Source organism: Corythoichthys intestinalis, chromosome 13 (genome assembly GCF_030265065.1).
Source record: "Corythoichthys intestinalis isolate RoL2023-P3 chromosome 13, ASM3026506v1, whole genome shotgun sequence".
Lineage (NCBI taxonomy): Eukaryota > Metazoa > Chordata > Actinopteri > Syngnathiformes > Syngnathidae > Corythoichthys > Corythoichthys intestinalis.
Window position 1 is genome coordinate 52,153,647 of NC_080407.1, and position 13,121 is coordinate 52,166,767.

At 43.3% G+C, this 13,121-nt stretch overlaps 1 protein-coding gene across 2 annotated transcripts; it reads left to right on the forward strand.

Annotated features, from left to right (window-relative positions):
• The first annotated feature begins 839 nt into the window (after nt 1-839).
• On the forward strand, nt 840-12,920 carry tox4b (TOX high mobility group box family member 4 b). 2 transcript variants are annotated; one of them, XM_057854589.1, is made up of 10 exons: nt 1,499-1,630; nt 1,724-1,793; nt 1,896-1,964; nt 2,028-2,312; nt 2,384-2,644; nt 5,894-6,211; nt 6,284-6,364; nt 9,235-9,753; nt 11,733-11,887; nt 11,965-12,920. In XM_057854589.1, the coding sequence occupies exons 1-10, from the start codon at nt 1,581-1,583 to the stop codon at nt 12,020-12,022; spliced, it is 1,866 nt and encodes a 621-aa protein (XP_057710572.1). In that variant the 5' UTR covers nt 1,499-1,580; the 3' UTR covers nt 12,023-12,920. The 2 variants fall into 2 exon arrangements, with proteins under 2 accessions (XP_057710574.1, XP_057710572.1); XM_057854591.1 differs by lacking the exons at nt 1,499-1,630; nt 1,724-1,793 and adding an exon at nt 840-1,007 and having other exon boundaries at nt 11,965-12,919.
• Nucleotides 12,921-13,121: the final 201 nt, after the last annotated feature.

Consider the following 13,121-nt stretch of genomic DNA (forward strand, 5'->3'; position numbering starts at 1 on the left):
CAGTACTTATGTACAGTATGTTGAATGTATATACTGTATCTGTATTGTCTTATCTTTCTATTCCAACAATAATTTAAAGAAAAATATGGCATATTTTACAGATGGTTTGAATTGCGATTAATTACAATTTTTAAGACGTGATTAACTCGATTAAAAATTTTAATCATTTGACAGCCCTAGTTAAATGTACACCTTATGCCTAAAATATACATAACACAATAAACAGAATTGTTGTGGAACTCAAAATGATGACTGGACAGTTACGGACTATGCACATTAAATCATTAGTAACATCAAATATTACACAATAAACCAAAGTGTATCAGTAGCCGTGTCCTGAAGTCTTTCTGATAGTTTTCCCCTGACCTTTTTACTGCAAAAATATAATAAAAACCTGAAATTATAGCTTTTAGTTTTGGCCACCCCAAGATTTTAAGTGGCCCCATCTGGCCACCCCTATGAAAAATTTCTGGAGGCGCCGCTGAACGACAACAACAACCACCACAACAAACACAAAACAAAAAAAAATATTTTTTTTTCTTTTGAGAGAGGACTTACTGAACCAACCTAAATTGTTTGAATAAAGAAAACAAATGATGGGCCTTCCCATCGATCACATTCAAGAGAAATCATTTCTCCAGTGAGCCATACACTGTTTGGTTTTAAAAAACCTACACTTATGAATAAAAAAAACTTCCCCATAAGCCATATTACATTCAAAACAAATTCTAATTTTTTATCCATTGGGTAAAAACCTAATAAAATCGCTTCTGTAAGAGGTATATCAATATTTATGAATCATAAACGTTGTTGTTCAATTTTCACACATTCACGTAGTTCCGTAAACGTCACGCTAGGACTTAGTGACGTCATTTCCCGCCGTACATCCAATCCGGTAGACGCCGGCCATGTTGTAATCGTTGAGGAAATCGATTCCGGACGAAGTTCACATAGCAAAGTGGATCCGAAAACTCAACCGAAACCACAATTTGACAGCGACTATGGAGGTAAGAGGATTATGACGTCTATCGACGTCTAAAGGAAACGGGTTTGTTGTCATATGTGAGGAGTAACGACGATTAAACAATGTAGTGTTTGGATAGTACAACGCACACCGGATGTCGCGTTTTGACATTAAAAGAACATGAAATAAAACTAAGCTCAAACCTTGTTGGTAATTATTGTTCACTTGACGAGGAAAGTTGTCGGATTAACTACTGCTTTTATTTTGAAATACAAATGGCTTTATCCCTGCTTCGGTGTTTTGCGTCCTTTGACTCCGCCCCGATCGGTAGCTCGGGTTCCATTGAGAATCCTGGGTCGGACCAGACGGCGGCGATTTGTGCAGGATTCGACGGTCACGCTTGAAGGAGTCGGAACCGAGTGGCAGGGGACGTGCTCGGGGACTGACCGGGGTGTCCTCGCTGACTCGACCTGGGGGAGGGAGACAGACGTCCGTTTTAAGGCTCGGGGTGGGTGGGGGGACACAGCAGCAGTTCCGCAGCCTTGCGTCAAATCCGGCTAAAAGCTAAACTGACGTGTGGAGATCCACGTAAGGAGGGGTTATTTTGGGCGTCCACATGTTGGGATTCCGTCGGCTTTTTGTCAGAACCTGCCCGCTCAGACAGAGGTGAGCGAGGATATTAGCGACGTTTGGCCGTTTGGTTTTTTTGCTGAGAGACGTGATGGACCTGAATTTTTACTCCCATCTTACCGGAGGAAGCGGGCAACCTGATGGCGATCCAGAGTTTTTGGATCCACAGCCGTTCAATGGATTTGATACTGATAACAAGGTGACCCAGAGTGCGGTGTGAGGGTCTTTCTTCAGTCATGTCCGAGTTTTGAGCGTCATTCATTTGGACTTCTCTATTTGAACGTGTTCTTCAATGTTTCAGTTTCCCGGAGGGGGCGATAACTACCTGACCATCTCTGGGTCCGGCCATCCCTTCCTGGCGCCCTCGGAGGTAAGCACGTCACGGTACGGATCCTCGCACGGTAACTTTAGTTGCGTCTTTCCCAAATTCTAGACCTTCCACACGCCCAGTCTTGGCGATGAAGAGTTCGAGATCCCACCCATCTCGCTGGACCCGGATTCGTCCCTCACCGTTTCTGACGTTGTGTCTCATTTCGGGGAGATGTCGGACGCGAGCCCTTCCGACAGCGTGGCGGTTCCCGGGAACGCCGTGGTGGAAGGCGACGACCCCTCCTTCGCCTCTACTTTTGTTCATCCCCCGTCTCAAGGTCTGGAGCACCTGAGTTTGGGGGTCATCAATCAGTCCGGAGGCGCCTTGCTGGGTTCATCCCTGGGAATGGTGAGGACGTTCCCGTAACGAGCCGTGTTTGGACACGCACCAACGCTAGCCTTTCCTTCGTGTGCGCGCAGGATTTGGGTCATCCCATAGGATCGCAGTTTAGCGGCTCGTCCCCGGTCGCCATCGATGTCCCCCTGGGGGACATGACCCAAGGACTGCTGGGCTCCAACGTACTGACCACCATCGATCAGTCGGAGCTTAGCGCTCAACTGGGTCTCGGGTTGGGGGCCGGGAATATTCTGCAGCGGCCGCAGTCGCCGGAGCGCCCGCTGTCGGCCGCGGCGTCACCCACGAACTCTCTGCATGACGATGACGTGGACGACTTCCGAAGGGTGAGTTTCGCTTATTTGCCGCTTCGCCACTTCTTCTGCAACATCGCGATAACAACTTTTAGTGGGCGATAAATTCTCTCATAAATTATTGCGATATGCAATATTATTGCCCCCCACTCTAATTTTTTTTAACCAATTTCCAATAACAGTAAGAATACAGTATATATTAGTATTACTAAGTAATAAGTACATCCATTAAAACGCAATAAACGTTTACTCTTAAATTTAAAAAATACTTTTTGAGAAATCACAACTATAAATAGACCATGCCTCTTTTCAGTACAAGGCATTAATATCAATACCGCACAGAAACACAGAATAAATGTCTTTTTCAAGAAAAAATAAAATTGCACTTCCATAACTTACGCATTTAGGCACAGAGGTATAAAGTTGTAATAACACAAACAATTGCACTTCAACAACAACAAGGAAAAATACATCAATTGAATAAAAAATGTTGTGGTGGTCAGTAAATGTTCATTTTATAGAGCAAGTGCAGGGAAATATTTATGGAATCACTCCATTCTGAGGAAAAAAATAGGGAATCACGAGAAACAAACAGTGAAATAACAATCACAACACATCTCTAGTATTTGGTAGCACCACCTCTGGCTTTTATGACAGCTTGCAGTCTGTGAGGCATGGACTTGATGAGTATTCTTCATCAATTTGGTGCCAACTCTCTTTAATTGCAGTTGCCAGATCCTTTCAGGTCAGAGCCTTCCTGTGGACCATTTTTTTTCAATAGTGTTGAGATCTGGGCTATTTGCAGGCCATGACATTGACTGGATGAGTCTTTCTCCAAGGAATGCTTTAACAGTTTTAGCTCTGTGGTATGATGCATTGTCATCTTGGAAAATGACAAACATATTTTCAATCAAAGGGATAAGAAAGCTAAAATTTCAATGTAAACTTGTGCATTTATTGAAGATTTAACCACAGCCATCTTTCCAGTGCCTTTGCCTGACATTCAGCCCCATATCATTAAGGACTGAGGGAATTTTGATGTCTTCTTCAGGCAGTCATCTTTCTAAGTCTCACTGGAACAGCACCAAACAAAAGTTCCAGCATCGTCACCTTGTCAAGAGTCAAGAATCTGCATTGGACAAGGTGACGATGCTGGAACTTTTGTTTGGTGCTGTTCCAGTGAGACTTACAAATATGACTGCCGTCTTTGCCAGGCAATTTTGGGCCATTTAAGGTCTCACTGGAACAGCACCAAACAAACGTTCCAGCATCATCACCTTGTCAAGAGTCAAGAATTTGCATTGGACAAGGTGACGATGCTGGAACCTTTGTTTGGTACTGTTCCAGTGAGACTTACAAAGATGACTATGGCTGTCAGTGGCAGTCAATGCCAGGCAATGTTGGGCCATTTAAGGTCTCACCGGAACAGCACCAATAAAAGTTCCAGCATCATCACCTTGTCAAGAGTCAACAATCTGCATTGGACAAGGTGACGATGCTGGAACGTATGGTGCAGTTCCAGTGAGACTTAGAAAGATGACTGCCGTCTATGCCAGGCAATTTTGAGCCATTTAAGGTCTCACCGGAACAGCACCAAACAAAAGTTCCAGCATCATCACCTTGTCAAGGGTCAAGAATCTGCATTGGACAAGTTGACGATGCTGGAACTTTTGTTTGGTGCCGTTCCAGTGAGACTTACAAATATGACTGCCGTCTATGCCGGGCAATTTTGGGCCATTTAAGGTCTCACTGGAACAGCACCAAACAAACTTTCCAGCATCATCACCTTGTCAAAAGTCAAGAATCTGCATTGGACAAGGTGACGATGCTGGAACTTTTGTTTGGTGCCGTTCCAGTGAGACTTACGAATATGACTGCCGTCTATGCCAGGCAATTTTGGGCCATTTAAGCTCTCACTGGAACAGCACCAAACAAAAGTTCCAGCATCATCACCTTGTATAGAGTCAAGAATCTGCATTGGACAAGGTGACGATGCTGGAACTTTTGTTTGGTGCCGTTCCAGTGAGACTTACAAAGATGACTGCCGTCTATGGCTGTCAGTGGCAGTCTATGCCAGGCAATTTTGGGCCACTTAAGCTCTCACTGGAACAGCACCAAACAAAAGTTCCAGCATCATCACCTTGTATAGAGTCAAGAATCTGCATTGGACAAGGTGACGATGCTCGAACTTTTGTTTGGTGCCGTTCCAGTGAGACTTACAAAGATGACTGCCGTCTATGGCTGTCAGTGGCAGTCAATGCCAGGCAATTTGGGGCCATTTAAGGTCTCACTGGAACAGCACCAAACAAAAGTTCCAGCATCGTCAGCTTGTCAAGAGTCAAGAATCTGCATTGGACAAGGTGACGATGCTGGAACTTTTGTTTGGTGCCGTTCTAGTGAGACTTACAAATATGACTGCCGTCTATGCTAGGCAATTTTGGGCCATTTAAGGTCTCACTGGAACAGCACCAAACAAACGTTCCAGCATCATCACCTTGTCAAAAGTCAAGAATCTGCATTGGACAAGGTGACGATGCTGGAACTTTTGTTTGGTGCCGTTCCAGTGAGACTTACAAAAATGACTGCCGTCTATGCCAGGCAATTTTGGGCCATTTAAGGTCTCACTGGAACAGCACCAAACAAAAGTTCCAGCATCATCACCTTGTATAGAGTCAAGAATCTGCATTGGACAAGGTGACGATGCTGGAACTTTTGTTTGGTGCCGTTCCAGTGAGACTTACAAAGATGACTGCCGTCTATGGCTGTCAGTGGCAGTCAATGCCAGGCAATTTGGGGCCATTTAAGGTCTCACTGGAACAGCACCAAAGAAAAGTTCCAGCATTGTCACCTTGTCCAATGCAGATTCTTGACTTTTGACAAGGTGATGATTCTGGAACTTTTGTTTGGTGCTGTTCCAGTGAGAGCTTAAATGGCCCAAAATTGCCTGGCATTGACTGCCACTGAAAGCCATAGACGTTTAATCCGTTTGAACTGGGAGGGATGGCAGCGAATGAACATTCGTTCATTCGCTGCCACCCTCCCAGCTCAAATGGATTGGACGTCTACCAGTGATAAACTCATTCCAATTCACACTAGAAGCTTGTTTTTCTGTTAATTAGTTGTTTGTAGAATATCCTAGAATAATATCTTGACCAATGTATCAATAATCGTTGTGTCGCCATATTGTCACATCATCGTTATCGTGAGCTTTGTATCGCCAATTGTATTGTGAGGTAGCAAGAGGTTCCCACTCCTACTTAACACTTTTCCCCCCATGTATAGAGCATCCTGGTGGAGTCCCCAGTCTCTCAGACCTACTGTTCCGGCGTCATCTCTTTGGACTCTGCCGTGGCGCCGCCGTCCGGTCCCAGCGCGGGCACCTCGGCGGGAACCGCCCGGAAAGGAGCGGGCGGCCGGGGTGGCAAGTCGAACAAGAAGAAGGAAGACCCCGGCGAACCGCAGAAGCCTGTCCCGGCATACGCGCTATTCTTCAGGGATACTCAAGCAGCTATCAAGGGACAAAACCCCAAAGCCACGATTGGAGAAGTCTCCAAGATTGTGGCATCCATGTGGGACAGCCTCGGAAAGGAGCAAAAACAGGTTAAATGTCTAGTGTGGAATCAAAATGTATACATTTACTCACAAATGGTTCTCGCCTTTCCCATTTTGCAGGTTTACAAGAGGAAAAACGAGATAGCCAAGAAGGATTACTCAAGAGCACTTGCAGAGTACAAAGCCACTCTAAACAATCAGGTGCGCTGACCATCACTTGAAATTTTGCAGCTTTGAGTATTCGTTCAATTTAAGCGGTGTTGTAACGGTTTGTTTTCAAAGTGTTTGTATTCACTTTTTTTGATTTGGGTTGATACACTGCCCTCTAGGGGCAAAAATGAATATGTATGACATCACTCATTCCACATGGCTGAATCCAGCTGCTCCCTGTTAAGACCAACATAAGCCAAGTTTTTTTTTTATGTGGGAATATGTGTTTGAACTCGGGCTGTCAAACGATTAAAAATTTTATTCGAGTTAATTACATCTTAAAAATTAATTGTAGTTAATCGCAATTCAAACCATCTATAAAATATGCCATATTTTTCTGTAAATTATTTTTGGAATGGAAAGATAAGACACAAGACGGATATATACATTCAACATACTGTACATAAGTACTGCATTTGTTTATTATAACAATAAATCAACAAGATGGCATTGACATTATTAACATTCTGTTAAAGCGATCCATGGATAGAAAGACTTGTAGTTCTTAAAAGATAAATGTTAGTACAAGTTATAGAAGTTTTGTATTCAAACCCCTCAATGTTTTCGTTTTAATAAAACTTGTAAAATTTTCAAACAAAAAATAAACTAGTAGCTCGCCATTGTTCAACACCACCAATTCTCATGGTGCTGACAACCATAAAATCAGTCGCACCCAAGCGCCAGCAGAGGGCGACAAAACTCCAAAAACACAAGTAACAAGTGCACATGACACTGTACTGTCATTTTAATCTGTTTGAGTGGGGCATGTGCGTTAATTGCGTCAAATATTTTAACATGATTAATTTAAAAAAAAAAAAAAATACCGCCTGTTAACGCGATAATTTTGGCAGCCCTAGTTTGAACCATTGTTATGAGCAATGTTAATTTAAAAAAAATTAACATTCAAGCGAGGACTTTTGCTATGTAAGTTAGCAAAACTTGCATTCATTTATTTATTTTCCCCATTTGAGGCTCAGCACAGGTATTTTAATTTTTTATGTTATTTACTCGATTATTCGAACTAACTAGATTAGGGCTACAGCAATCAATTATTTTAGTAGTCGATTAATCGATGAACTAGTTAGTTCGAATAATTGAGTACCCGTAATTTTCGGACTATAAGCCGCTACTTTTTTCCTTCATTGTGATACCTGTGGTTTATAGTCCAGTGCGGCTTATTTGTTGATTTTTTTTTTTTTAGGTAACACTTTATTTGACAGCGGTGTCATAAGACTGTCATAAGATCATCAAAATTATAAAATGACACTATCATGGACATTCCTGAATTCTTATGTCATTAAGTGTCATTTGGCAAATTATGTCACTAACTCAATTTTTGTCCATCTTGGATCTTTTGCATCCATTCAAAAGTGAGATCATTTGCCGGATAACACTTAATGACATCTGTTATAAGCGTTCATGAATGCTCAGGACAGAGACATGTCATAATTATGATTGTGTAATGACAGTCTTATGGCACCACTGTCAAATAAAGTGTCAGTAAATACCATAACTAGCAATTGATGAAAGAATTGGAACAGTAACTGAAGAAATATTTAGCACAGAACATGATTTTTGATCGTTATTTACATCTGCAGCACTGCAATGCATGCTATGAGGCATGTTGGATGAAAACAGGCAATAGCAGGTGGCAGCAGAGGTTGACTGTGTCCCCCAAGGGAGCAGTGATGGCCAAATGAAGTTTCTTGAAGCAATAAAGCTTTGCAGTAATTGGTTCCAAGTTTAATGATTGTTCATTTGGTCTTATGACAGTCGGTCGTATGATGCCACTGTCAAATAAGGTTGTACCGGTTAATATCTTTTGGTGTAAATATCCCATGATACAGAGAGAACAGCTGCGGCTTGTAGTCCAGTGCGGCTTATCTATGAGCAAATCCCATTTTTGTGCCAAATTTGGTGGGCTGTGGCTTATAGTCAGGTGCGCCTTATAGTGCGAAAATTAGGGTCATCGTATAAGGAACATGAAAAATTAAAATACCTGAGCTGAGCCTCAAATTGTACATAAATAAATAAATAAATGAAGATCTATGTACAACAAAAGAACAATTGGCTAACGTACATGGCAAAAGTCCGCTAGCTCAAATGCTAACCTTTTTTTAGAATGCTCTTAACAAATGGTTCACACATATTCCCACAAAAAAGCTAAATATACTTATAAACTAAATTATGAATGCATAAAAAAAATAAAAAAAACATGAGCTCAAACAAAAACTTAGCTTATGTTGGTCTTAACAGAGAGCAGCTGGATTAAGCCATGTGAAATGAGGCAGACCAGAGGGCAGCGTATCCACCCAAATCAATAAAACTAAATGCAAACACTTTCAGAATAAACTATTACAACACCACTTTAATTAAACGAATACTGGAAGCAGCAAAATTTAATTCGATTTTTTCGAATCGAATACTCGAGTTAATCGATTAATCGTTGCAGCACTAAACTAGATCATCGATTAATCGACAACTAAAATAATAGCTAGCTGCAGCTCTACTTAATAATAAGTATTTTTCAAAGTAGGGGTGTCAAACTCTCGGTCCGTGGGCCAGATCTGGCTGGTGTTGTCATTTTGCGGGGCCCGCAAATAAAAATCAATTTTTTTGCTAAAAATGAAATTTAGTCCACAATGAAAGATTGAAGACGACAAAAATTCAAAACCCATTTTTGTTTTTTAAAATTTTTTGGGTGTCATAATACTGTCGTAAGACCGTCATAATTATGAAATTCTAGTTCGCATAATAATGCTATTTAAGATGTTTTTTTAAATGCTGTCACAGGCACTTTAAGCTATCGTACCAATTGATCCAGAAATGACATTCTCTAGTTCTCCTTGGTCTTGCTACAGGTCCCCATCCAAGTGTTGGACTCGGCGCCGTCGCCGCCTTCACCCGCGCCGCCGCCGGCTCGCCTTACCAGGGCTCAACAGTACAACCCGGAGGAGAACACCATCACCAACATCTGCACCTCCAACATCATCTTGGACCTGCCTCAGGTCACCACGCGTTCCCGCACGGGCGCCATCAGACCGCAACCCGCACCCGAATCCAACCCGCCCACAGTCGCCAAGATCATCATCAAGCAGACGCAGCTGCCCTCCGGCGGCGTGTCGGTCACGGCCGTGCCGGCTCCGTCGGCGCGACAGCCGCCGCCGCTTCAGCAGATGCAGAGCACGCCGCCGCCGCCCAGGCTTCAGCAGATGGTGCACGCCCAAGCCCCGCCGCCCCTGCAGGCCAAGCCTCGGGGAGGCGGCGCCGCGGTGTCCGCAGCCCCGCCGCCTCTTCAGATCAAGGCGGTCCCGTCGGCGCGCCAGCTCGATCCCGTGGATACGTCAGATGCGGGGGAAGTGATGGAGACAGAAGAAGGGGTAAGGGCAAGCAGTTGTCCCACAGAGGGCGCTGCTGTACACTACACCAGGGGTGTCAAACTTACGGCTCGTGGGCCGGAAGCCAGTGAGTCAATATACAACCCCTAGCAAAAAGTATGGAATCACCAGTCTTGGACGAGCACTCACTCAGACATTTTATCATGTAGAACAAACTCTGATAAAAAGCTTGGAAAAAATAATGAATTAGTTCAAAAGTGCAACTCTTTAGCATTCAGAAACATGAAAAGAAATGAATAAAAAAACATTGTGGTGGTCAGTAAATGTTACTATTATAGAGCCAGTGCAGGGAAATATATATGGAATCACTCCATTGTGAGGGGAAAAAATATGGAATCATTAAAAACAAAGAAATAACAATCAAAACACATCTCTAGTATTTTGTAGCACCACCTCTGGCTTTTATGACAGTTTGTAGTCTCTGAGGCATGGACTTGATGAGTGTTCGCTATCATTTTGGTGCCAACTCTCTTTGATTGTAGTTGCCAGATCATACTTGCAGGTCGGAGCCTTCCTGTGGACCATTTGTTTCTAATAGGGTTGAGATCTGGGCTATTTGCGGCCATGACATTGACTGGATGAGTCTTTCTCCAAGGAATGCTTTAACGGTTTTAGCTCTGTGGCATGATGCATTGTCATCTTGGAAAATGACAAACATATTTTCAATTGAAGGATAAGAAAGCTGTCTAAAATTTGAATGTTAACTTGTGCATTTATTGAAGATTTAACCGCATAATCTTCCCGGTGCCTTTGCCTGACATTCAGCCCCATATGATCGAGGACTGAGGGAATTTTGATGTCTTCTTCAGGCAGTCATCTTTGTAAGTCTCACTGGAACGGCACCAAGCAAAAGTTCCAGCATCATCACCTTGTCAAGAGTCAAGAATCTGCATTGGACAAGGTGACGATGCTGGAACTTTTGTTTGGTGCCGTTCCAGTGAGACTTACAAATATGACTGCCGTCTATGGCTGTTAGTGGCAGTCAATGCCAGGCCATTTTGGGCAATTTAAGGTCTCACTGGAACAGCACCAAACAACGTTCCAGCATCATCACCTTGTCAAGAGTCAAGAATCTGCATTGGACAAGGTGACGATGCTGGAACTTTTGTTTGGTGTTTGTTTTTATGACAGCTTGCAGTCTCTGAGGCATGGACTTGATGAGTGCTCGCTATCAATTTGGTGCCATCTCTCTTTGATTGCAGTTACCAGATAATCCTTGCAGGTCGGAGCCTCACTATGGACCTTTTTTTTTTTTCAATTTCCAGCACAGGTTTTCAATAGGGTTGAGATCCGGGCTATTTGAGGGCCATGACATTGACAGGATTAGCCTTTGTCCAAAGAATACTTTAACAGCTCTGTGGCATGATGCATTGTCATCTTGGAAAATGACATATTTGTAATTGAAGGGATAAGAAAGGTGTCTAAAATGTCGGTGTAAACTTGTGCATTTATTGAAGGCATAACCATCCACAGCCATATCCCCAGTGCCTTTGCCTGACATGCAGCCACATATCATCAAGGAGTGAGGGAATTCGATGTTTTCTTCAGGCTGTCATCTTTGTAAATCTCACTGGAACGGCACCAAACAAAAGTTCCAGCATCGTCATCTTGTCAAGAGTCAAGATTCTGCATCGGACAGCCCTGTAGCAGCAAGGACTGAGGGAATTTTAATGTTTTCTTCAGGCTGTCATCTTTGGAAAGCTCACTGGAACAGCACCAAACAAAAGTTCCAGCATCATCCCCTTGTCCAATGCAGATTCTTGACTCTAAAATGTCTGAGTGAGTGCTCGTCCGAGACTGGTCATTCCATACTTTTTGCTAGGGGTTGTATTTGTCCAAAACTGAACTGGTCCGGCTGACGTTAGATCAAATTGCCATCAAAGCGGCTCGAGAACTAAAATGATTCTGACACCCCTGCGCTACGAAACGCACCATTTTAACAGTGTCTACTCGTGTGTCAGATGGAGGTGGAGGTGAAAGTGGCTCCCGGGCCTGGCGTCGCGCCCGTCGCCGGCCCGAACATATGCGTGCGCAACGGTTGCACCAACCCGGCGGTGGACAGCAAAGACTGGGATAAAGAGTACTGCAGTAACGAGTGTGTCGCTACACATTGCCGGTATCTGTTCCTTCAGACTTATCTTGTAAAACCGTATCGATATGAATTTCAAGCCACGCTGTCCTGCCCTCCCATAGGGACGTGTTCACGGCCTGGTGCGCCATCCGAGGACAGAACTCCACCACGGTCACCTAGCGGAGACACCCCAGTGACTGATCCATCAGTTTATTTTTTCAGCGCTTATCCTGTCGGGGCTTATCAGGGAGCTGGAATCTGCCTCAGCTCAACGTGAAAAGTGGACTACAACCTGGATTGGTCGCCATTTTATCGCAGGGCACACAGAAACAAACATTGAAACCTACAGAGACTAAGGACGAGTCACTGACTGGACTTGAATTGACTTTAGACTTGGACCTAACTGAGCGTAAGCCAGATGAGGCTCAGTTCGGAATCGAGACGCAGCTACGGGCTTTGGGTTTTTTAGTTCTTTCCGAATATTTGACTGTACTTTTGTACGCCATCCAGGATGAAGGTGTTTCCAGCAAAGCCTTCGTTCGTATCAGTCAAGTCGTCCGGGTGGTCGAGTTTGTCGATTGTGTCTGTAGGCGACCGCTCAAAGGCAGCTTGGGGATAAAAAAACTCACCCGGTCGCCACGTGTCCAAGCTAGCTTACGGGATAAAACGACACTTGGGGAAAACTGGTGCTCAGATTCTAGAAAACAACCCATTTTCTGTCTTCTCGCTTGAATTGTTGTCGTTATTACCTGTGATGCGTATTGAGTGTCTCGTCGAACATCTGAGGTGAACACTGCAAGTGGAAAAAGACATGCTGTCCATGCTACTGAAAAATGACTGAGAATAAAATGTTTTGCGTTTTATTACGTTGGTTTTTTTAATGTCTGGGACCTGGCGAATGACACCCGTGCATGTCAAAATTTTGCCTATTTCAGTAACTTGTAATCATTTTTGGAAACAATTCACCAAAACAACATGCTAATTATTAATAATATAAATATAAGTTTTAGTGACTTGTCAAGTGTTTTATGGTTTCATTGTCATAATTAAAATCATTTGGGTGACTCGTTTTAGACTCGTGAATGTTATTTTTTGTAAAAAATAATTATAAAAAAAATATGTCTTCCCTATTTTACACGTCTTGCTTGAATTTTACAAGCTAATGTTCAGCCCGATAGTCCATTGTATGTCTCTATGATAGCTATCATATCTATAGCCTAGATGTCTCTTGGTAATGTAAGCCAGTGGGGATGAACATCGCCACTTGTCGGCCACTTTG

What these genes read in the sequence shown, in the direction of transcription:
- tox4b (XM_057854589.1), top strand. Translation starts at nt 1,581, where the DNA reads ATGTTGGGATTCCGTCGGCTTTTTGTCAGAACCTGCCCGCTCAGACAG. An exon ending in TGGGTTCATCCCTGGGAATG is followed by an intron (nt 2,313 to 2,383) that starts GTGAGGACGTTC and finishes GTGTGCGCGCAG; the next exon opens with GATTTGGGTCATCCCATAGG. An exon ending in TCGGAAAGGAGCAAAAACAG is followed by an intron (nt 6,212 to 6,283) that starts GTTAAATGTCTA and finishes CCCATTTTGCAG; the next exon opens with GTTTACAAGAGGAAAAACGA.